Genomic DNA, 25,769 nt, shown 5'->3' with positions numbered 1-25,769 from the left:
TTCGTTGCCTTTCCTTCTTTCTTGTGGTTTTTCCTTTCTTTCCGTTCTGCATTATACGTATTGTATGTTTGATTCTCACGCTTGAGGATTTGTTTTATTCGGAACAAGGGACCGATGACCATGCAGTTTGGTCCCTTCTGCTCCTCTTTTAAGTTGTGTAAAAGTTTTGCCAATCCTGTATGGATGCTTTCTGCATGGCTGCTCTACATATGAATCTTTCCTTCATTCCTGCGAATGTTGATGGAGTCTATCATTAGGACATTAGGTTTGCTGCTGGGAGTTATTAGAACTAGAGCTATTAGAACTAGCCCTTTACCTAGACTCTGCACTGAGGCTGGAAAGCTACTATCATTCATCCGATGGCTGCTTATGATGATGACATTGGATAAAAATTTTGTTTTATCATACAGGGTCATTTATAGCCAGTGGTTCCTTCTTGTGGCAGATGGGTTGAGGGGAAGGATAGTATTGAAGGAAAAAGACTGGCAATGTTTGGGAGATGGGGGGGGGTAAAAGTCGGTAAAAATTTTGTTTCAGCATACAGGGTCATTTATAAGCCAGTGGCTTCTTCTTCTGGAAGTTGATTTGAGGGGGAAGGAACGATGATGAAGAAAAAGGACAGGCGATGCTTAGGAGATGGGGACAGTGATGGGAAAGTCATTCAAAATTTTGGGTCAGGGGAGACTTACCGGATGGAATGAGAAAGAAAGTCTTTCTTTCTCATCCCGTTTGGTAAGTCTTCCCTGACCCTGAGTATTGGGCGACATTCCCACAACCCTTCCCATTTGCTAAATCGTGTTAGTTCTTTCCCTTCATCCCTCTGCCTTCCTCTTAAACACTTCTGCCAGAAAAAGGAGCCACTAGGTCCGAAAACTTGTACATGTCCTTAACATTTTTATGTGTTTTCTCCTGCAACCGCTCGGTGGGTAGATTTTTCATCCATCCTATTATATAGTATTTTCAAAAATTTGTTATTTTCATTGGTATATATGGTCATTGATAAGCATGACCACCAAAAGCCGTGAGCTGTGTGTAGTGAGAAACACTTGCAAGGATTTCAAATTGTAGCATGATGATCGACATTTTCCCCCATTTTATATTAGTGAGAGACAGCCATTGGCATTAATATTGCAAGAAAAGGATATTTTAAACTCCCTTGTCCAACAAGAATTTGTATTTACTGTGTGTAATTGTGAGCCATTCTGAATGTAACACAGTTGTATAAGAACGAATAATGTTAATTTAGGTAAACATTTTGCTGAATATCCTGATGTCCCATGTGCATTTAACTAAATATATTACATTGTTAGTATCTGTCACCTCTCATTGCCAGTTCAATGCTGTCTATCTTGCAAATAAGAATAAATAGGCGAAGTAGATAATAATAATAATAATAATAATAATAATAATAATAATAAAAGCAATTCCCTTTGTGAACTGCTGAAGAAAATCAACGATGAAAAAAAATGTTTAGTTAAGAAACAAAATAAAATTCAGTTGCAAAAGAAAGTTATATTTTTCTTATCTGCTAGATAAACATCTAAAAATGAAATCATTGTTTAATCTGTTTATTTTTAATATCAGGATCCTCCCATCATAGTCCCAGAGACATTGGCTGTCTAATACATAAGCATCATGTAAATTGGTTATAGTTCTTTGATAAACATTGTACATAAGGGATCATGTTAGATCAGTGAGGAGGATTATACTACAATTCTGGTGTGGATGGGTGTTTTACTATTTCACAGATTATCACCAGTAAATCATTAAAGAGCCATTGATGGTCTATATTCCCCTTTGTCTTGTATAATGTTGCTAGTGAGACTTGGATAACTGTTTTGCCAAATGAGGCAAAAGAGTGACCTCAAATTTCAGCTGCTAACCTCACGAACAAACTATCCGTCGAATTATAAATAAGGATTAGCTCTATGAATCGTGACTTTTCAGTCACTGTTAGAGGATACCGTTAGTGTTGTGCAGAGGGAGAGTGTACTTACACCAGTTCCTCTCTCTGCATAACACTAACTGAATCCTGCAATAGTCATTGAAAAATCATGATTCACAGTGCTGTACCTTATGTATAATTTGACAGATAGTTTTTCAGACGTATTATGAAGGATGGTATTGTATTTGAAATAACAGGCTGTTCTGGGAAATAATTATTTTGAAGCTGAAATCATCCATAATAAACAGAATAGGTATCCCTACTACTCTGCAGCGTAACTAGAAGTGTGTACTTTCTGTCACTGCAAAATTCAGCATATAAATTCCCGTGCAGAAATTGAATGTAATAAATTAAAAGCAGAGTTTTTAAACATTTTGGTGTGTGATAGCTAAAGCAAACATCTGTGACATTGAAGCCTCTGGAGATAATGTGGCAAAATTCAGGATAGGGCCTCACATACAAAAATTCTTGTGGAATTATTGTATCTGTTATCCAGCTATTCAATTTAGTAATGACTCTCATTTCAATGTTGATTCACCTTTCGGCATCATACATTAATGTGGTGTGCAGGCAACACAGGGTGATAGTTCATACAAAATGCTTTTTTGAGAACATTTAAATAGAATATAACAGTTTCCAATTTGTGTGTATGTATCCTACATGTCTTGTGGGACTAGCACTCTTATGGAATTACTGTATCTGTTATTCAACTCTCCAATTTAGTAATGTGTCCGACTTCAGCTTTGATTCACCATCTGGCATTCTCAGTTGGCAGAACACTTGCTCGTAAAAGGCAGTGGTGTTGGGTTCAAGTCCTGGCCCAGCACATAGTTTTAATCTACCAGCAAGTTTCAAATTAGTGCACACTCCGCTGCAGAGTGAAAAAGTCATTATGATTACTACTCTGAATTTCTCAGACTTTCCTAGATCCATAAATGTACCATCTGGTTATGAAATGGATTTATTTTTTGGAAAATAATGTTTCGAGAACATTTGTGTATTTCCTTTGATTGTTACTGTACTTATTATTTATTTTATAGTGAAACAGAGTAGACGTGAGACAGTGTTTTATTCTTACAGTTAATATTTTCCCACAGCAGTTACATAGCTTGTGCAGGGGTATACTGTGAGAATTACTTTCTAACCTATATAGTAGTAGATGGGTGCAGAAATTTGAGGATCAGATATTGTGAAGAAACAGAGTGGTTGTATTTAATCTTTAGCTACTTGAGTCATTGGAGATGGAATACCATTTCCAGTATGGGTGCCCATCTTGTGGAACTGATGTTCAGACTGTTTGCTGTAGAAATTGCATTTTTGAAAGTGCAAGTGTCATAACTTGACATTATGTGCCAGTACTGACATGACGACATAGGGTTGAAACATGCACCAGAGTGCATTAAAGTTGCAGGAAGTCATCATGGGTCTGAGCACAGCTTTACTCACAAAACTATTTTATCAAAACATCAGCATTTTATTTATTTATTTTTAAATTGCTGCCATTTGACTGTTAACAGTGTAATGGCAGAAATTTCTTTCAAAAAATTCTGTATGGCTGTGGTCTCCCTCAAAGGAAAGATCATTAACAGCAATAGTGCTACTGCTCTCACAACTGCTTAAACATTAAAAGATTATGGAGAGGTCCCCTTTCCATACTGACGTGAAAGGATATGGTTTGGAAGTTGCTCCTGGGAAATGCCAGTGGCAAATTGTGCCACAAATTGTTGAAATAGTTGTTGTTGCCATGGCTGAGAATGTTTGACACAATGTGTGATCTTCAAGCAGCACATGAGCTTGTGACATTCCCAGCTTCATTTCTTTGTTGATGGTCCTCTGTGTCGACGTACGTAATACTGGCTGAAAAAGGGGGGGAGGGGGAGGCCGTTGGAAGTTTGACACTGGCTACTGTAAATGATGTAGCCAACAGTTGCACAATTGCGATTCACAGTTCTTTACTTTCACTGTTCACAACCCCCCAATACTACACAATTATATGGCCAGTTCACTATTCGTAAATGTTGAAAGCCTCATTAATAGGTTGCAGGCAACATCAGCATACTGCTACATTAGTTTGCTGTGGAATATCTATGAGCAGTAAAAACCTAACAACACAGTTCACACTTCTTGCAGAGTAATACAGTATATGTGACAGTATTTTTCAAATAAATTAAACAGACATTGTCATTAATTGTTCTAACACACAGCCTATTGTGTTACACTTATTCCACTGTTGAGTTGATGCATTGTTGTTGTTCTAACCAATACAGGTTTCTTATCTGAAAATGGGCCGTGGACTGTCTGTCTAGGGACCAAAAATCAGTCCTTTATATATCCTCACAATAATAGGCATGGAAACTATACATTGTTCGATGTTCAAATTACAGAAATTAAAATTAAAACATAATTCATTCAAGTAACCAAATACATCGAAAAATTCCTACTTTTTAATAGTTTGTTCTACCACAAAGGTTAGGCCGAATTATTTGTTTCGGTAATGAAATTAACAGGTACAGTTATACAAACAATACTTTTGACAAACTTGGAAATTATTTTGGAATTAATTAAGGGCTGGCTTTGCAAATATGTCTTCGAATAGAGTCAAATAAATACTTTAAGAATCCTAGTTTTTCTTCCTCCAAATGTTTACAATTGTTACAGAATTTATATTTGTTTATAAGTCAACAATAGAATCTAAGTCCAAAACAATTACTGATGTCACCCTATAGCAAAAGATATTAACTAAGAATAGTCAAAATAAATTAGTAAATTAATTACATATACAAAACTAAGCACAAAATTGGACCTGGCGGTACATTCCTTAAGACTGAGGGCCAACCTTTGTCTTTTACAGAAATGCAGATTATACTCATGCATGTTAATGGTAATTAGGCAAAAATAAAAATAAAATGAATTTAAGGAGGCAGGTGGTGAAACAACGGAGGAAGTATAGAGATCCCAGTTTGCCTCATCACATTACCCCCTCATTGGATTGACCAGATAGATATTGCAAATAGCTAACTGTGCAGTTCAATGACCACAAGTGACCCCAGAAAGTGGGTTTAACATTCTACACACAAGAATATTACATATGAAATCTCCTTATCAAAAGTACAGTATACACGTTTTTCACATTTCTACTTGCACAAAATGGCCATATGAAAATCCTCATACAAAATATTTACATTTAGTGTGTTGTACAGTGGCACAAAATATCCACAAATTTTATCTTTAATAAAAATAGGCATCTGCATCATAAGTGATGTGCTTTTTGGATAAACAAAGATTACATTCTAAGATACATATCACTCTACACAAGTCCTGTCTTGCTTCAAAGAATAAATGATCATGGGTTGCAAAAAGTTAAATTGCACTGCATGTTGTAGTTAATTTTCAGACAGAAAACTTCACTCTTTCAATATTTAGAATTGTACACGAACACTTTCACTCTTTTAATGAGCTTTTAACACATTTTCTCACCAAGTCGTGACCCCTCCAACAGGCCTAAGTGCAGCTAGTAAGGAAATACACTGCTATCAGTTCCTTTGGAGGTGGTCCTCCTCTACGATGTCATACATGAAAAAATTAGACAAAATACCCTACCTTAGTACACTCGCTTTTACTTCTAAGTAAATATAAGGGGAAAATGTTTCATACTAATGGCAAATAAGTCATTAATTCATAAATAAATACATCACACAGTTCTCATAACATCACAATAATTAGCACTAAAATTGACTATAATACAAAAGGTGGGGGACAAGTAAAAATTTTCAAGTATTACAATACAAAACGTTACTCTAGGTCATAACTCTGTCTCAAACTGGTTGAACTTGAAAGATTTTGGTTTATTTTACATTTGCAGAATTGCTAAAACTGCAAAATCCTGCTATGAAATTCACACCGTTTATGGACTTATATCACCTTAATGTCCAAAATATGTACATTATCTCTAGAAAAAACTCAAGATGTGCTGTAGCATAGATTTACTAATCACTACATTATGAAAAAAGAATAGTAACCATGACATAGCTTAATTACTACTCAAATCAAAATTAAGGGGATGGAAGCTGTACCAAATCATTGCCCTACTTCTCCACTCAGCTCTTGAGTACTACTCTCATTCGACTAGAAAATTAAATCCTCACAAAGCACAAAATATTACCAAATAGTTGACCTGTCAGAATATTCACATTAGTCTAGCAGCACAGTTATCAGTTAATCAGCAAAATTACTTTTCTTCATTCCAGTATTACCACTTTAAACTCATAATTCCTCAGAACACAAATAGAAGTTTTCAGGTAACCTATAGACCTGATAATGCAGCATTATATGGATTGTGCCTCACTAAAATCTTACTCTTTCTGTTAAGCTTTCATTCCAAGCTGCAGTGTCATGAATTGTGCAATATACACAGTACCCAATGTTATCTACTTCAAAAATAGATCATCAATATAGTTGTTTGTATACAGTTATCTTTTTCATTACTCAATCATGTCTGTCATCTCCATTATTTTACTTACATTCTTACCTCGTTAGCTAGTGGAGTGCATTCTCAAAAAATATCTATACTACAGAGACAGGCTCCCTAACCACTAAGACCCTAACATTATTCATTATTTAATTATTTCCTTATTGCTTCATTATTTAATAAATAAACACCTGCTCTGCTTGTCCAATGCAAAATTGATTCTACTGAAAAACACTCCACTTTTTATTTACTTTTACCAGTTTTTCCTCAATCACTACTGCACACTTGGTTTCTACCTCCGTTTCTAAATCATTTTTAATCTGATCAGTTTGGTTCTCAAGTTTAACCCTATTTTCAGCACATAATTTCCTTGCTGCTTTGACTTCATCTTTACAGTGTTTCTCAGAAGCCTCCACCCACTTACTATAGTCATCACAAAGTTCCTTTCTCTCTTCTACACATTTACTATTCATGATTGTTAATTTCTCACTAGTATGTTAATTTCTCATTAGTATTCTGTACTATTTTCTTTATCTTTTCACCACAATCTTTCATTTCCATCTCAACTTTCTTATTTAATTTATGAAAGATTAGAACTACCTATCTTAATTTCCTACTAATAATTTGCCGTAACATCACTTCCAATTTTCCGTCTGCCATAAACTTTTGCCTTTGCTGACTTTCACTACTAGATTCTTCCTCCTTAGCCTTTACAGTTTTGCCAGCTTCAGTATTGTTTGCTTCCATTTCGCTCACATCACCATGTAATGTAGATGATGCTTATCTATCATCTTATCTATAATATGACCTTTCTCCTCATGATTCAAAGTTACATTTATTCCTCATTTATAACCACATTCGTCCACTGAATCAGTCCCTATTAAGTCTTTCTGTTCATTTATAAACTTAACCTCTACAGTTTTATTATCAATCACATCACTCCTCTGTTGTCCATTCTCCTCCATCATACTGTCTTGTTCGTTAAGGCCACTCATTATGTATCGCTTAATATAAAACAGCTTTTGCTATGAATTACGTTATTTTTATTCACTCACCTTCTGCTGCTGCTGCTGCACTTTTCATCTCGATTCGTCATCTGCAATGCTGCTGCAAGTTCTAATTCTGTCAGTGCAGTGTGTCGCTTATGCCTGTTGACTGTGCCCACCCAAGTGCTGATTGGCTGCTCCAGTACTCAATGGCTGCTTCCTTAACCTCGGTCAGTGATCTTCTGTTGTTATGCTGAGTTGTTGATGCTTCCTGTGCATTACTTGTTCACACACGATCAAACTTTCGGAATACTATAATTACTTTTCATTGTCAATTAATCTGTTCGCTGTTCTCAATAATACTGGTGCCACATGTACTTTAAATTCAGTCACTCCATTAAGCCTGCACTGTTTGAAGTTTGCGAGTCCATGTTTATTGTGTCCAAGTACTATAGTCCACAACCAAAAGGGCACCACATGTGACGTTTGCCTGCTTTATTTCTTCATTGATAGTCTTCGGTGCCGACATACTGCATTGTTATACTGGCTGAAAAATGGGGGTGGAAGTTGAACACTGGCTACTGTAAATGATGTAGCCGACAGTTGCACAGTTGTGATTCACAGTTCTTTACTTTCACTGTTCACAACCCCCCAATACTACACAATTATATGGCCAGTTCACTATTCGTAAATGTTGAAAGCCTCATTAATAGGTTGCAGGCAACATCAGCATACTGCTACATTAGTTTGCTGTGGAATATCTATGAGCAGTAAAAACCTAACAACACAGTTCACACTTCTTGCAGAGTAATACAGTATATGTGACAGTATTTTTCAAATAAATTAAACAGACATTGTCATTAATTGTTCTAACACACAGCCTATTGTGTTACACTTATTCCACTGTTGAGTTGATGCATTGTTGTTGTTCTAACCAATACAGGTTTCTTATCTGAAAATGGGCCGTGGACTGTCTGTCTAGGGACCAAAAATCAGTCCTTTATATATCCTCACAATAATAGGCATGGAAACTATACATTGTTCGATGTTCAAATTACAGAAATTAAAATTAAAACATAATTCATTCAAGTAACCAAATACATCGAAAAATTCCTACTTTTTAATAGTTTGTTCTACCACAAAGGTTAGGCCGAATTATTTGTTTCGGTAATGAAATTAACAGGTACAGTTATACAAACAATACTTTTGACAAACTTGGAAATTATTTTGGAATTAATTAAGGGCTGGCTTTGCAAATATGTCTTCGAATAGAGTCAAATAAATACTTTAAGAATCCTAGTTTTTCTTCCTCCAAATGTTTATAATTAGTACAGAATTTATATTTGTTTATAAGTCAACAATAGAATCTAAGTCCAGAACAATTACTGATGTCACCCTATAGCAAAAGATATTAACTAGGAATAGTCAAAATAAATTAGGAAATTAATTACATATACAAAACTAAACATAGAATTAGACCTGGTGGTATATTCCTTAAGACTGAGGACGAACCTTTCTCTTTTATGGAAATGCAGATTATACTCATGCATGTTAATAGTAATTAGGCAAAAATAAAAATAAAATGAATTTAAGGAGGCCGATGGCAAAACAAGAGAGGAAGTAAAAAGAGATCTCAATTTGCTTTGTCACAAGTTGTGTCATGACAGTTGAACGTTTCATGGTCCAACTTTCGAAAAGTGCTGCATATGATTTAATAATGGGATCTCTAGTGCTGTTCCAGTCTGCTGTGGATGCAGATGATCGTCACGTTGAGCAACATTTGTAACCTGGAATGTAAACTTTGTATGCAGTTAAATAAATGTTACACTCTCTATCAGTGGTTTGTTCATTATTTCTCTTCCGCAAGTCCATACAAATGTTTCCCCAAAGTTTCATTGTCCTACAATAACTCAATTTTTGTTGGGGCCCTCTCAAGTAGTGGAAGTTTTAATTGTGACCAGCCTGTATTTTCACAATAAAATGATAAATTAATTGTTGATGTATCTTTGTTTTGCCAGGTAATTTTATTGGAAGGACTTATGGGCTCCATGAGACAGGATGTCAGTTTACAATGCAGAGAGGACCTGATAAACATTCTAACATTGTTGAGCATAGAAACAAATCATATACATACCCACAGATCAGCAAGCCGTCTCATTGGAAATCTTATAAATAAAGCTCCAAATGGTATGTGGAAAAAATGCATAGTTTTTAATTCAGATGCTTCATGGAAGGAATTTTATCCTACAATTTCTCTGTGTGCATGTTTTTATTCAGATATAATGTAACCCATTACAGCTTGTAATTTACAAGGCTGTGAAGTTAATTAGTCAGTTTAACCATTGTAGAACAAGAACATTAGAGCCTGGTGCTTTAATATACGTCATTTAATGTAATTTCATTGTGCATGATGTGCAATGTTTTACACTGGCACAGCGTATCAGTAAAGGAAGGTAAACCTATGAGCAGTGTTAGGGAGAGGACAGAGCTAAAGTCTTTTCGAAATTACTTCATGATTGACAGTTTGGCAGGAGCATATGGAAGTGCGGACCTGAGTTGTCATACCCTGCATGAAATGCATGCGTAATCTGACAATTCATTCAGCTCACTCAAACTCTGAAACTAATTACTTTATAAATATAGAACTCTCATAAATGTGTTATGGAAGAGCTGCACTACGTTTTCATTTTAATTTATTAGTGACAGCAAATTATTAAGATGTTATACAGACATTTTATGAAAATGCATTTTGTGATGATGATACTGATTTTTCAACACTAGGGAAACTTTTTTGTTATTCAAGCTAGGTGAACACATTGAGTGAAATTTTGGGAATACATCAAATTTTCATTTACTTTAAACCGAAACACTGTCAGAGTTTTCTAACATGATAGAATTTCAATAAAATACGACATACGAGGGCAGTTCAATAAGTAATGCAACACATTTTTTTTCTGAAACAGGGGTTGTTTTATTCAGCATTGAAATACACCAGGTTATTCCCCAATCTTTTAGCTGCACAACACTATTTTTCAACGTAATCTCCATTCAATGCTACGGCCTTACGCCACCTTGAAATGAGGGCCTGTATGCCTGCACGGTACCATTCCACTGGTCGATGTCGGAGCCAACGTCGTACTGCATCAATAACTTCTTCGTCATCCGCGTAGTGCGTCCCACGGATTGCGTCCTTCATTGGGCCAAACATATGGAAATCCGACGGTGCGAGATCGGGGCTGTAGGGTGCATGAGGAAGAACAGTCCACTGAAGTTTTGTGAGCTCCTCTCGGGTGCGAAGACTTGTGTGAGGTCTTGCGTTGTCATGAAGGAGGAGAAGTTCGTTCAGATTTTTGTGCCTATGAACACGCTGAAGTCGTTTCTTCAATTTCTGAAGAGTAGCACAATACACTTCAGAGTTGATCGTTTGACCATGGGGAAGGACATCGAACAGAATAACCCCTTCAGCGTCCCAGAAGACTGTAACCATGACTTTACCGGCTGAGGGTATGGCTTTAAACTTTGGTAGGGGAGTGGGTGTGGCGCCACTCCATTGATTGCCGTTTTGTTTCAGGTTCGAAGTGATGAACCCATGTTTCATCGCCTGTAACAATCTTTGACAAGAAATTGTCACCCTCAGCCACATGACGAGCAAGCAATTTCGCACAGATGGTTCTCCTTTGCTCTTTATGGTGTTTGGTTAGACAACAAGGGACCCAGCGGGAACAAACCTTTGAATATCCCAACTGGTGAACAATTGTGACAGCACTACCAACAGAGATGTCAAGTTGAGCACTGAGTTGTTTGATGGTGATCCGTCGATCATCTCGAACGAGTGTGTTCGCACGCTCCGCCATTGCAGGAGTCACAGCTGTGCACGGCCGGCCCACACGCGGGAGATCAGACAGTCTTGCTTGACCTTGCGGCGATGATGACACACGCTTTGCCCAACGACTCGCCGTGCTTTTGTCCACTGCCAGATCGCCGTAGACATTCTGCAAGCGCCTATGAATATCTGAGGTGCCCTGGTTTTCCGCCAAAAGAAACTCGATCACTGCCCGTTGTTTGCAACGCACATCCATTACAGACGCCATTTTAACAGCTCCGTACAGTGCTGCCACCTGTCGGAAGTCAATGAAACTATACGAGACGAAGCGGGAATTTTTTCAACCAAAATTGGCCAAGAAAAAAAATGTGTTGCATTACTTATTGAACTGCCCTCGTACAGTGATTTGGTCATGCATTGAGTACTATGTGGTCTCCCATATGGTTTTGTTACTAGAAACAATTTGCTAGTTTTATGATTAAAAATTTATTAATTTTCCTGATTCATCTACTTACTTCTAACATAACAAAATATAATGTGTATGCATGTTTATCACAGTGGGAAAACGTATCTTAAATAGGCCAACCAGTATTGGGGGAAAGAACAAAATCAATACAAAAAATATTACTTCAGTACTGCAGCTATTATATTGTAAACGTTAATATTTATTTTTTATGATGTAGACTGAATTTCTGAGACAATCTTCATTTGGAGTTAGTTGCTGCTGAGACCTTCTTAATAAAATATAATAACTTATGAAAATGTAATTTTGCTATGTAGCGGAATTTATTTGTACTTCATTTCTGTGGTGATAATGGAAAAAACCTACTGACATCATGTCTGTCGTTGTGACAGATGCTTGAAGTATCACTGTAACTGTTACTGTCGTTATTTAATGAAAGGAGAAAACTGTGGGAGACTACCTTGAAAAAGTCTTGATTCCTAAGGGTAACACATAACTTTCTGAGTGTAGGATTTTCCTTTGTGAAAACAATCATAAACATGATGACAAATCACATCCTGAGCAAATGAATCTGTATTCGTAATCCAGTTATCCAGACATTTTTTTCCCCCCGAGAGTTTCAAGATGCTTTGTTTTCCATGTGTATCTTATTTCACAAACATTTCCTTGCCAGTCTTCACTATAGTGTTTGTGTTTGTATTCAGAACTGCAGCTGTTCTGTATATTACGTTTTTTGGTCTCAAAGTAGGCACATAATGCATAAACCATTTCTCTCATCTGGCGTTGTACGGCCATCCCCCAGCCAAGAGAATGAAGTGGAATTAGTCCACTCACAACTTTTGGCCAACTTCTCTCTGAAATTGTCTACTACCACACAACAAATAACACTAACATCAAATAAAATAATTACTCCTCCCATAGTAAAAAGATGACAAACAAAATTGCAGTGTGTAAGAATCACACAGGACAGCAAGCTGCCTGAAACACAAAAACTGCAAGAAGAAAGTTTTGTGGCGTGAGATGAAGGTTTGGCAACTTCTGATCGTTGCTACAGTTATAGGTATTGTGACATTGGTGGAATGCAGTCTGTGCAATAAAAAATGAAGTGACATAACTTTTTAACAGTAATCAAGGAAAACTGAAACAATGAATATAGTGAAGTGATACTAGTGTTTATAGCAGAACTCTGCGGAACTTCTTAAAAAAGATGTGATACATTTGAAAAGTAAAGCTACTGGTACAGGGCAGTTCCACATCAGTTGTGCAAATATTTGATACAGAGTCAGAAACTTGTGTGCTGATCACCTCAGCCTTCACTTTTAATCATATGTCCTGCCAGTTTTGCAACATGTCACGGAAAATATTCAAGTTCATACTTTTCGTATGTTCTCTCTCTTTTCTTCCATCTGTGCATTAAGCACATCGTCATTATAGCTCTTACACCTTATCTTTGGATTTTCTTTGTTCAGTAATGGAACAGGGAATATTTTATGGGCCTCATGGTTCTCTAAAGGGAGACAGTTCTTATTACAATATGTAGGTTGCTTTCAGATCTGTCTTTCTCATTGCTGATGTGAAAATATGATTATGAATAGGTGTTGTGTGCTGTACTACTAATTCAGACTTGGATTCACCAATTCACTTTTTTTCATACAACAATGTTTACATCGCACAAACTGTTGTCATTTCAACAATATGCATTGACATCCTACAGAGTAATTACAGGGTGTATACGACCCGGGACAACTGGGAGATCCAGGAAAAACCCGAGAATTTTTTCATCCGGGAGAAAACCAGGGAAAAACCCGGGAATTTTTTAGAATTCCAGGAATTTTTCATTGTTTTAGTTTTCTGTTAAATTTTTGTAATTTTGACTGGTATGAACCGATACTCTAACTAAGGAGATTACTGTATGCCGCTACTGCAGAATAATACTTCAACAATAAAACATAAACGAGAGAAAACAACAAAAATAACTTAAATTGCAAAGAAAATGTGCTGTATACGACGACACACAGTGCTCATGCAAGCATCTGCCAACAGTAAAATGTGTCAAAGGCTTTAGGAAGACAATGCAATGCTTCATAACAACAAATTGCCTCCAATGAGCATGAAGTCACAACTGTTTACATTAGATTGGTTTTAGCAGTTACGAGCAGGCTCTTGCGCATGCACATTTTAGTTGCATTTGAATAATAGATTCTCCCACTTCTGGCTACAGGAATGTGGCTGTTGGCTGTGCAAGCAGTCGCTGCAAGTGTCTAGATGCTACCGGGAAAAGGGGGCGCCAAATTAATATTCTTGAGAAAAAAAGACTTTTCACAAAGCTCCTAGCATCCAGCGCACGTTGGTCTATCGATTATTCATATTATTTTGAAACGCATCCCTGTCGATTTTTGAACACATTTAATTGATTTCCAAATGAATCATAAGTTGATGTTTGAATGTGTGTATAGTGTACGTGATGTCTCTGTCAGGATAATCCTCATCGCATCTAGAAATAAACTTTCCGCAGACAAAAGGGGACGGGGCTATACGAGCTGAGCAGAGTAAAGCCAAACGGTTGAATGCCAATCGCTGTCTGATTATGTGGTTGATTGGGTTTGCGAATGATCAGCATTGTTATAATTACTAGCGAAATCCATAAATTCAGACTACCAGAATGGAAATAAATGACTAACAGGAATAACAGGTGAGAAAGATTACGTATTATCTTCTCAGTGTATCCAAGAAAATGAAATTTTGACAGACAGTTTTAGGCCAGATCGCTAAACTAGCAAGGACCAGTTGTACAGTCCCCGGCTAGCAGCCACTTAAGTTCTATTCTGGAAGTAATGAGGAAAACGTGTTGTACGAACATGTAACAATGCCTAACCGGAGAATAATCGCGGGATAACTAAACCAGTGATTCTGGTAGGGTTAGTGAAGTTGATCGGCGAACAGATTTTGACAGTGACAGAATAGCTACAGAATTTGTGATGACAAGATGGTTTGTTAGAACGAGGAAGGAGAAGAAACGGGGACATCACATATATTATGGAAGAATAAGACGATTCCAAATTTATATAAACAAATTTGTAATACTACTATTCGATCTCTTGCTTGAGAAACTGGTGCGTATGAATGAAATGTGAAACTATTTCCTAACATAGAGCTTTTTGCTTGTCATAGGCCTTATAGGCATTTGATATTGGTACTTCGTGAATTATCTTCTGTCGTGTTATAAAAATGAACATTTGTCCCAAAACAGTCTCGTTTATTTGTTGTGTGTTACAAAATTGCTGCAATAGTAGAAAGGCCTATTTTGTTTTATCTAGCAGACAGTGACAAAATAGACATAATCAGATCGAGAAACCACACCAGTCTTTTGTATTACTTGTATTAACAGCTTTTTCAGTTTTAGGTAACGACACTTCGATTTTTCATGTAGCAAAACGTTTGACGAACTTTGATGAGGTAATAGATTCTTTCGCAGAAAGGAAAGCACGCCATGTTAAGCTGTAGTAAGATTAGAGAGAAAAAAATGCTAAGAGCTAAGGACTGAAATGTATACTTTCTCGCTTGTCCCATGTCTTCATTTAATTTTATGTCACACAAAACAGCAAGTTATTAGCTAATAGGCAATAAAGAGTGCAAATTTTCTGAAGAGTTCTTGTTCTCCCGATTACAAATAATCCCATCCGCTATTAATTGCGAATATTTTAAGAGGGGCAGGCTGTCAAACCGGCCAACTGGGAGCAGGAGAGGCACCATAGACATTTCAATTTCCACTGTCCTAAATATAATTTGATGGCATCCATTACAAATATACACTTTTCTATTCCACAGAGCGAAATACAGTGACGTGCGATAGAAGAATGCTGTATGAAGAGGCATGGCACTGCACTTTGGCACACTTAATTCGAACACATATGTTGTGCGTGCTACAAGATGAATATGTTTTTGAAAATTCGATTGTTTTTTAGTATTGATCCGGTTAGCAAATATCGTAGATCCGTGGTCCGGGGCTGATGCGCAGAGCAATCTGAGTTATAATGGGTAGTCCCCACATGACCCATGTTTACATTTAGTGATTTTGCTGTTTCCCCTTCATTTACTCTCATGTCAAATGAAAACAAAACGGATATCTGTGACCGGGAGCTATCAAGTGAATTAAAATACATTCACATAATTACGGAGGGCTAAAATATGTTATTAGTTTCAGATTTTATTTCCACCTTTCTGACAGTCAAGCATTAATCGCCTTGCAGAACAATGAAGTTATTTTTGTCTGTTTGCTGAAGAAATTTGACTTTTATTAACCTTTTCTGCAGAGGCAGTCAGTGTATTTGAAACGAAATGATTAATTCCACAGTACTGGCTAGTTTCAACTGTCCGCTGCATTTCATGTGCACGATTTCATCTTCTAGCATGTATGGCATTATGCCATAATAAAGAACCAAACATGATATAATACAGTACTGGTTCTCCAGGAAAATTTACATCCCGAAAACCACACTGAAAGGCTTAATAGCAGGTCGAGGTCTACTTCATTGGGAATCTGGACATAAGAATGAGCACTTTGAGTATGCACTTTAAGTGTGTACATTTTAGTATGGTCCACGAAATTCCAATGCTCTTGGAGTATCATCTGATGTCTTGTTTCTTTTATGACATAATGTACGATATTTCATTGGTTTTACACGTACGTACATACGGGCTTCCTACGTCAGGGTAGCTGCACAAACGTGGTGTCGCTTGTTATCTGCGCTTTCTGGCAACTGCTGAAACGAACCTGTTTCTAACAAGTCACGGGAAAATATTGCGAATGGTAGTTTGAAAAGCGTTACTTTCAAAGTAAATATCCTTTTACGTAAGTTGAACTACTTGCGAGATTGTACCATGAATTTCTTAAATCACAGAACGTTTGACTCTCATTTAAAAATCAACTCTTTGATGACGAGCCATTTAGAAGAATTTCGAACCCTGAAGATCAGACATTTATGTCAATATTAAAAATTTTACTGGCACATTTGTGTGATATATCTTAAAGTGTAACACACGCAGAAAAGATCATCATTGTATGCGAAAGCTTTGCTTCTCTTGCAGCTTATTAATCTTAGAGACCAAAATTATATGTGAAAGCTTTGCTTTTCTTCTAGCAACACTGTTGTGTTGTGGTCTTCAGTCCTGAGACTGGTTTGATGCAGCTCTCCATGCTACTCTATCCTGTGCAAGCTTCTTCATCTCCCAGTACCTACTGCAACCTACATCCTTCTGAATCTGCTTAGTGTATTCATCTCTTGGTCTCCCCCTATGATTTTTACCCTCCACGCTGCCCTCCAATACTAAATTGGTGATCCCTTGATGCCTCAGAACATGTCCTACCAACCTATCCCTTCTTCTGGTCAAGTTGTGCCACAAACTTCTCTTCTCCCCAATCCTATTCAATACTTCCTCATTAGTTATGTGATCTACCCATCTAATCTTGAGCAACACTATGTATATTAATTTAAACTAATAACTTTCCCTGTTTGTGTGTTCGTGCTACTTAACAATGATGTTGATGTTGGCTGGCGAGATCACGTGACATGAAGTTGACTGGTTTACAAAAGCACATCGCAATCTCGATTTCAGTGATTAGGAAAGTAACATGCGGTGTTTGATGGAATTCCAATGTATACTTTCGTAATATGAAAATACGCAGCGTACAAGTTCCTGCACATCAAAGATATTTCCAAAACGTGTATTTTCCTGAGTTTCGTTTTCTAAATTGCCGGGAAATTCTATGCCTGTGTATAAAACCATAATGATTCAAATAATTTATATGTTTTGATGGAAAATATACTGTCACTTGACATGGAAAGAGTGTGTTTTCACCCAGGAGAAAGTGTATTTTTAACCGGGAAATCCGGGAGAAGTGTATTTTTAACCAGGAAATCTGGGAAAAATTCGGTAATTTTTTTTCTTTGTCCGCATATACACGCTGAATTAGTAGTTACAATCTGTGTTTCTGTGTTGAAATTGAATATATGCTCTTCTTTTTTCATGTATGAGCCACCATGAACTGCATCTGTTTCAACTGTTTCTATTTTCTTTTCTTCCATACTTCTCTCATTATTTCTTGCTGTTTCTATGTTCTTTCTTTTGTCCAAGTGGCTTCAGTCTTTTTAAGTTTTTCTTGGAAGCCTTTCAAATCTTGCAATTTCTTTCTGAGTGGCAGTAATTCCTCAATATCTTGTCGACTAGTTCATTGTTTGTCTATGTTACCCCCCCCCCCTCACCCCCATAATGTATTACCCATTTTTAATTTACCAAAGTAAATAAACATTCTCATTCTGTTTGTCAGTCTGCTGTAATTCATCTTTTGCACAAGTCCATAGAAAGCTGTTCTTTTCTGAATCATATCTAAATTTTTCAATAGGTATATAATAGAGGGAAACATTCCATGTGGGAAAAATATATCTAAAAACAAAGATGATGTGACTTACCAAACGAAAGTGCTGGCAGGTCAATAGACACACAAGCAAACACAAACATACTCACAAAATTCAAGCTTTCGCAACCAACGGTTGCTTCATCAGGAAAGAGGGAAGGAGAGGGCAATATGAAAGGATGTGGGTTTTAAGGGAGAGGGTAAGGAGTCATTCCAATCCCGGGAGCGGAAAGAAAGGTAAGTCTTTCCGCTCCCGGGATTGGAATGACTCCTTACCCTCTCCCTTAAAACCCACATCCTTTCATCTTCCCCTCTCCTTCCTTCTTTCCAGACGAAGCAACCGTTGGTTGTGAAAGCTTGAAATCGCAACAAACTGTTGCCTCATCAGGAAAGAGGGAAGGAGAGGGAAAGACGAAAGGATGTGGGTTTTAAGGGAGAGGGTAAGGAGTCATTCCAATCCCGGGGGCGGATCAACACCTTCAACCCATTACATGCAGTCTCCCATCCTTCATCAAAGACACCAACCACTTTCTCGAACGCCTGGAATCCCTACCCAGTCTGTTACACCCGGAAACCATCCTTGTAACCATTGATGCCACTTCCTTATACACAAATGTTCCGCACGTCCAGGGCCTCACTGCGATGGAGCACTTCCTTTCACGCCGATCACCTGCCACCCTACCAAAAACCTCTTTCCTCATTACCTTAGCCAGCTTCATCCTGACCCACAACTTCTTCACTTTCAAAGGCCAGACATACCAACAATTAAAGGGAACAGCCATGGGCACCAGGATGGCCCCCTCGTACGCCAATCTATTCATGGGTCGCTTAGAAGAAGCCTTCTTGGTTATCCAGGCCTGCCAACCCAAAGTTTGGTACAGATTTTTTGATGACATCTTCATGATCTGGACTCATAGGGAAGAAGAACTCCAGAATTTCCTCTCCAACCTCAACTCCTTTGGTTCCATCAGATTCACCTGGTCCTACTCCAAATCCCATGCCACTTTCCTTGACGTTGACCTCCACCTGTCCAATGGCCAGCTTCACACGTCCGTCCACATCAAACCCACCAACAAGCAACAGTACCTCCATTATGACGGCTGCCACCCATTCCACATCAAACGGTCCCTTCCCTACAGCCTAGGTCTTCGTGGCAAACGAATCTGCTCCAGTCCAGAATCCCTGAACCATTACACCAACAACCTAAAAACAGCTTTCGCATCCCGCAACTACCCTCCCGACCTGGTACAGAAGCAAATAACCAGAGCCACTACCTCATCTCCTCAAACCCAGAACCTCCCACAGAAGAACCCCAAAAGTGCCCCACTTGTGACAGGATACTTCCCAGGACTGGATCAGACTCTGAATGTGGCTCTCCAGCAGGGATACGACTTCCTCAAATCCTGCCCTGAAATGAGATCCATCCTTCATGAAATCCTCCCCACTCCACCAAGAGTGTCTTTCCGCCGTCCACCTAACCTTTGTAACCTGTTAGTTCATCCCTATGAAATCCCCAAACCACCTTCCCTACCCTCTGGCTCCTACCCTTGTAACTGCCCCCGGTGTAAAACCTGTCCCATGCACCCTCCCACCACCACCTACTCCAGTCCTGTAACCCAGAAGGTGTACACGATCAAAGGCAGAGCCACGTGTGAAAGCACCCACGTGATTTACCAACTGACCTGCCTACACTGTGAAGCTTTCTATGTGGGAATGGCCAGCAACAAACTGTCCATTCACATGAATGGACACAGGCAGACAGTGTTTGTTGGTAATGAGGATCACCCTGGGCTAAACATGCCTTGGTGCACGGCCAGCACATCTTGGCACAGTGTTACACCGTCCGGGTTATCTGGATACTTCCCACTAACACCAACCTGTCAGAACTCCAGAGATGGGTACTTGCCCTTCAGTATATCCTCTCTTCTCGTTATCCGCCAGGCCTCAATCTCCGCTAATTTCAATTTGCCGCCGCTCATACCTCACCTGTCATTCAACAACATCTTTGCCTCTGTACTTCCGCCTCAACTGACATCTCTGCCCAAACTCTTTGCCTTTACAAATGTCTGCTTGTGTCTGTATATGTGCGGATGGATATGTGTGTGTGTGCGAGTGTATACCTGTCCTTTTTTCCCCCTAAGGTAAGTCTTTCCGCTCCCGGGATTGGAATGACTCCTTACCCTCTCCCTTAAAATCCACATCCTTTCGTCTTTCCCTCTCCTTCCCTCTTTCCTGATGAGGCAACAGTTTGTTGCGAAAGCTTGAATTTCGTGTGTATGTTTGTGTTTGTTTGTGTGTCTATCGACCTGCCAGCACTTTCGTTCGGTAAGTCACATCATCTGTGTTTTTAGATATATTTCCCACATGGAATGTTTCCCTCTATTATATTCACATCTTTGTTTTTAGATATATTTTTCAATATGTATATACAGTTCACTGTTTTGATTCCAGTTTTTTTAAAAACTGGTCCCAAAATTTTCCTTATCATTTTTCTTGCTGTGATATCCAGCGCTTACATCATCATCCTTCAGTTTATAGTTAGAACTCATGTTGTATCAAGTGCTTCAGGGTGAATTGTGGTAGAGTAGTGTTAAGTTTAGCATTGAGGGGTGTTGATTTCTTATTATATACATCCTTAGTGAGGTAGCATGCTGTTTTCATCATATTAACTCTTGCTTTAATAGCTTCCTTCTCTGAAATGTCTTGTTCAGGTGCTGAGATATCCATATTTGTTAGTTCTGTCATTTTCTCCATATATTTTTTTTCCCATTATGTTGGGGGTGTCTTAATGCCTGTCATAAATCTGGTTTTCTCAAAGGAGATTTGTAAGCCTTCTTTTTCAGCATTTTTTCAGATATTCTATCTGTCTAGTAACTGTGTCTATGAGAAGAAATTGATAGGTGTGCGAGATGTGGAAGGCTGGGTTGGTCCAGTGTTCAGATAACCTAAGCAATAAGGCAACTGCATGTGACGAGCAGGAAATCCGGCTTCAAGTCCTGCTCTGGCACACATTTTCATATGTCACTTTAGGTAGTACATTTATACATATTACAGTTAAGATGAGTCTGAGGAAAAAATTTCGATGTTTCCATTGAGCCTGAAAAAAATAGCTAGGTCATCTGTAAGCACTAGACTGTTTATTTGTAGGTCCCTTTTGTAATATAAGTCCCTGATTTTCTTCTATCGACATTCACCATTTTCTTATAACTTTTTCTGAAACACAATTAATTTAATAGCAGGAGGGAGAGACCATCTTCCAATTATGTTCTCAAAACTTCCAGAAATTTCACATGTACATTTCACTTTATATGGGTGTGTTTGTTAATGTTTGTTTAATTTGAATAGTTTTTTTACTGTCCAAGTCCAGTTCATTGAGAATTTGAAGCAATGACTTCCCGTTAACTAACAACAAGCTCCTTGAATGCGGAGTCACAAGTTCAGTTTTTTGTAAGGCTCATTTGAAAGTATTGTGTTAGTTATTATGACAGGAAAAATATTAGCTGCTAATGCTTGCTATGTGCATCAGGAGGGCAACAGAAAATGAGTGTCCAGGAGGTACAGACATCAACCTTCTGCGGGATGTCTGTATTACACACAGGGTGTCTACGTGGACAAGAAAAAAAATTCCCTTATTTTTCGCGGATTTCTCGTTTTAAAACACAATTTCTCCCGGATGAAATTACGTATAAAGCGGGTGAAAATACAGTATACTTTCCCTCGGGCTGTAAAACCTATCAGTCCTTTGAATAGTGAAGGTCATATACCGGCTGAGGACGCACCCGGCACTTAAGGAAACAGGAAAAACAATGCGTTTGGAAAGATGTTTGATGCAAGACAATACAGACAGATTTTATTTTTGTATTGCGAAAGTATATACACAAATTCCACAAGTTACAGCACGGTAGCTTCCGAAGCCTTAAAATAGAGATTGCGTTGAGCGATGCACTTTTGTCAGCCAGTCATAGCTCATGTCACGTGATCTCGCTAGCGAATGACGGCAGTTATTCAGAGCACGAGGCCTACGAGAAAGACAGGCCACGGCGCATACGTTACGAACGTGGGCCGAGCTCGCTCAACTCAGCAAAGTGCGTTTCTACCCCGGTTAACGTAACTAAATGTGTATGTACGAACGAGAATTGCATCGACTATTGGAATCCACTATTATTAGTCCTACAATGATAGGAAGTCCGTAGGCCTACTAACAGGCTCAAATTTGGCAATTAAAATCATACCAAAATGATTATCAGTTACGTAAGGCACCACATCTTCTATGAAAGGAGAACTGTTACGAATAAGAGACTAAATGCTGTAAACGAGCGGTTATTCCATTTCTATCGAGAATTGATTTTAAATTTTGTTGTACGAACAGTAATCAGTAAGGCTTCATAATAACGGATACCAGTACAAGATGAAATTCTCGTTAGTATGCACGCACCCGGTTGCGAGTTAACAGATTTAAATACGTATTTTGCCCGCTGAGTTACGGGAACGAGCGAGCTCAGGCCGTTCTTCGTGACGTACACGCCGCGGCCTGTCTTTCTCGTGGGCCTCGATCAGTGCATAATACATGTTATGTACTCAACCACTAGCAGCATCATTGTTAAGTGGCACGACCATACAAACACGATAGGTTAATGGGTTAAAGTAATGTAAGTACATTATATCTTCACGAAAAGCTGAACTTTCACATATAATATTGGGCATTAACAATATTTTGCTGCTTTTTCTCGAAGGGCGTGGTTAGGCAGGAACCTAAGAATCCTTTGGAAACTAAACTGCTGTATTTGATGTATTTCATACATATACTTTCGTATTACGCAAACATGCAGTCCAAATGCCAATGCGAATCAAAGATCTTTCCAAACCGTGTTGTTTTTTGCTGGATTTCGTTTCCTAAAGTGCTCGGAAGTATAAAACCCCTAAACTTTCCATAAGCCGTTTTCCAATAACACTATTTAGTTTTTATTTCATGATCATAGCTGCAGCGATTTAGGAGAACCATTACAAAGTGAAGTTTATACTTAGCTGTAGTCTGTGTCATGTTTTCTCGACGAGTGATGCATCAACTTTTACATTGTTTTTATTCAAAACTCTGAATATACTGTACAACATTTAAACACCCACTGACGTAAGGCTGCGAGCACTCACAACAAGGTCTAGGGATTTTTGAGAGCATTCTGCCTGACTGGGACTGGAGTGGCAATGAAGGATGGGACAGAATAGGAGTCACCATGGCGTCAGCTGGTCAATGCAAAGCGATCCAGTGACTGGATGAAGTGGGAAGAGACATCGCTGCGAGCTGAGGAGGCGAGGCGAGGTGGGCAAGCCAGCAATCTATCACACGAAAGACGAGCCATCGCTTTCAGCAGCTAACATCGTTACAATCCCGTTCAAAATCCCAATACCGTGAAACGTCGTAATAATACAGCCGCTGTTACCGTGATTAAATACAAATAAAACAATTGCCGTTTATACATTCAATGCCAAAAACTATAACTGGGAATATGTAAAGAGAAAAAAAAACGTCAAGACAGTATTACAGGAAAATACTAGCTGGCAAATAAGTGGTAAAGAAAACATTACGTAAGTTGGTCAATAATTAAAGAAGAAAAGTCTGGAGCAAGAGTCTTGAAATACAAGTTTATTGAGCAGAGTAGCATGTTCTTTAGATGATCATAGACTACCGTGTAGCTAGCACGTTTCGGGTTTTTTTGTGTTCTATCTTTGCAACAAACATTGGCAAATACAGAAGCAGTTACTAGAGCGCACTCCGCAACATCGAAGTTCTCCAGCCGTCTGATCACACAAATCTTCAAGGGCAAATGTTCCGATTCAATGGTCCAAATATACAGAGCTAGTCTGGAATGGAAATCCTTAAATAGGTTTTACAGGGCATGTACAAACTGAATTATCATCCAGAGTGTTTCCTTTACTGCGGACTTGATTAACAGAAAAATATGGAGAGGGTGCTTGCAAGTACGTCAAAGAACAGCAAGAAAACATAACGTGAAGACAACAATAACAGCTGAACAGGGTATATTACGTTTCTAGGTATGGAGGGATACATAAAAAGCGACATTATCAATGTACTGGATGTCAAGTAAAACCACATTTTAAAATTAAGCGGGTAAATCATTCCTCTACAAGTAAATCAACATGTACGCTGCTACAGAATCTAGACTTTAAATTAAAATCGGTATATGTACAACAGAAGGTCTACCAAGTCCTAAAGCACTTCGGAAATTTTACACACAGTAGAGCGCCTCAGCTGTAAAGTAACTGGGAGCCCAAGTCGTTCGTAACCGGCAGACTTCATAACTTATTAATCGTGGATGGGAGACGAGAGCAAGCAACCAATAGCAGCCGATAGAAAGAGAAAGAGAGAGAGAGAGAGAGGAGGAGGAGGAGGAGGAGGAGGAGAAGCCTCATGGTAAGGAATAAGCTAGAATGAAAAGGTGGCGAAGCCTTCAGAACTTTGGTCGATGAGCGCGGTGGCCTTAATATCTTTCGTCTTTATAATTGAGGTGCTGTACTGTACATGTAAAATTAGCTAGAAACTTGCAACAGGTTACTGGAGTAAGACTGGTTGATACGTCTTGTCATTCATAGTTTCTTAAAGGGTCAACAAACGCTGCGCTACGAATAATATCATAATTAACACCGATTGTTGCTTGGCAGAGACAGTGTTGTCAAACGTGCCTCGTTCGATTTTCAAATCACACAGTCTGTCAGTAGTCCGTGTGCTCGGCTCACCTGTTGAATTCAGTTCTGCGCACGTGCGGGGCAAAATTTTATAAACTGACAAGGTAGGTAACACTCATTGTGTCATATTTCATTATGCATAATAATGAGGCGCAGCCTTGTTTACATCCACCGTTCTTTTTTCTCCAATAAAGGTTGCCCACCAACAACCACTGCGACTGCGCCTTGTCGATTGGTTTTCCAAGATAGCTGGATTTCAGATCCAGCATTCAAGGACTGGTTGGTGAAAGTACCTACAGACCTTTATAGTGCTAAATGTGGAATATGTCCAGGGACCCTCATTAACATCCGTACTATGGGAAGATCGGCTCCTACATGTCATATGACAAAATCCAAGAAGCACGTCGAGAAAGCAGCTGCAATGAGAAGCACAGCAAGTTTGTATGTCTACACCCGACCGGCGGCGACCACTTCAACCCAGCGGACAGATTCTACTTCCACTACCACATCTGCGGTTTCAGCTAGGTCAACAACAGTGGCGTTGGCCGCTGGAATTGTTGCGCCTCCGCAGAAGGATGTCACTGCAATGTCAAAACCCGTGGATAAACTGAGAGGAATTGATCGAATGGCAATAAAGGACGAAGTAACAAAGGCGGAAATACTGTGGTGTTTGGAGTGCATCGTTTCACACAAGTCACTGCGTAGTTCTGCGAACAACATGTTGCTTTTCCCCGCAATGTTCCCCGACAGTGAAGTGGCGAAGAGCATGCATTTACAAAAGGACAAAATCGGCTATATCGTGCAATATGGACTAGCTCCCTTCTTTGAGTCTGAAATTAAATCTGACCTCGTAAACGCATCAAGGATTGTTGTTTGTTTTGACGAATCCTTGAACAAGGTGTGCAAAAGAATCCAGATGGAGATTTTAGTGCGTTATTGGGACATTAAAAAAAATCTAGTGTGCACC

General features: G+C 38.6%; 1 protein-coding gene across 1 annotated transcript in view; it reads left to right on the top strand.

The window, feature by feature from the left end:
* The window catches only part of LOC126259167 (MMS19 nucleotide excision repair protein homolog), a 269,613-nt gene that overhangs the window by 191,298 nt on the left and 52,546 nt on the right, over positions 1-25,769 (top strand). Inside the window, exon 14 of the mRNA XM_049955735.1 lies at positions 9,418-9,586. Within this exon, the coding sequence (XP_049811692.1) occupies positions 9,418-9,586 (169 nt within the window). The remainder of the gene's footprint in view (positions 1-9,417; positions 9,587-25,769) is intronic.

This window comes from Schistocerca nitens, chromosome 1 (assembly GCF_023898315.1).
Source record: "Schistocerca nitens isolate TAMUIC-IGC-003100 chromosome 1, iqSchNite1.1, whole genome shotgun sequence".
Lineage (NCBI taxonomy): Eukaryota > Metazoa > Arthropoda > Insecta > Orthoptera > Acrididae > Schistocerca > Schistocerca nitens.
Note: the sequence above shows the minus strand (reverse complement) of the source record. Positions and strands in the feature narration are given on the sequence as shown.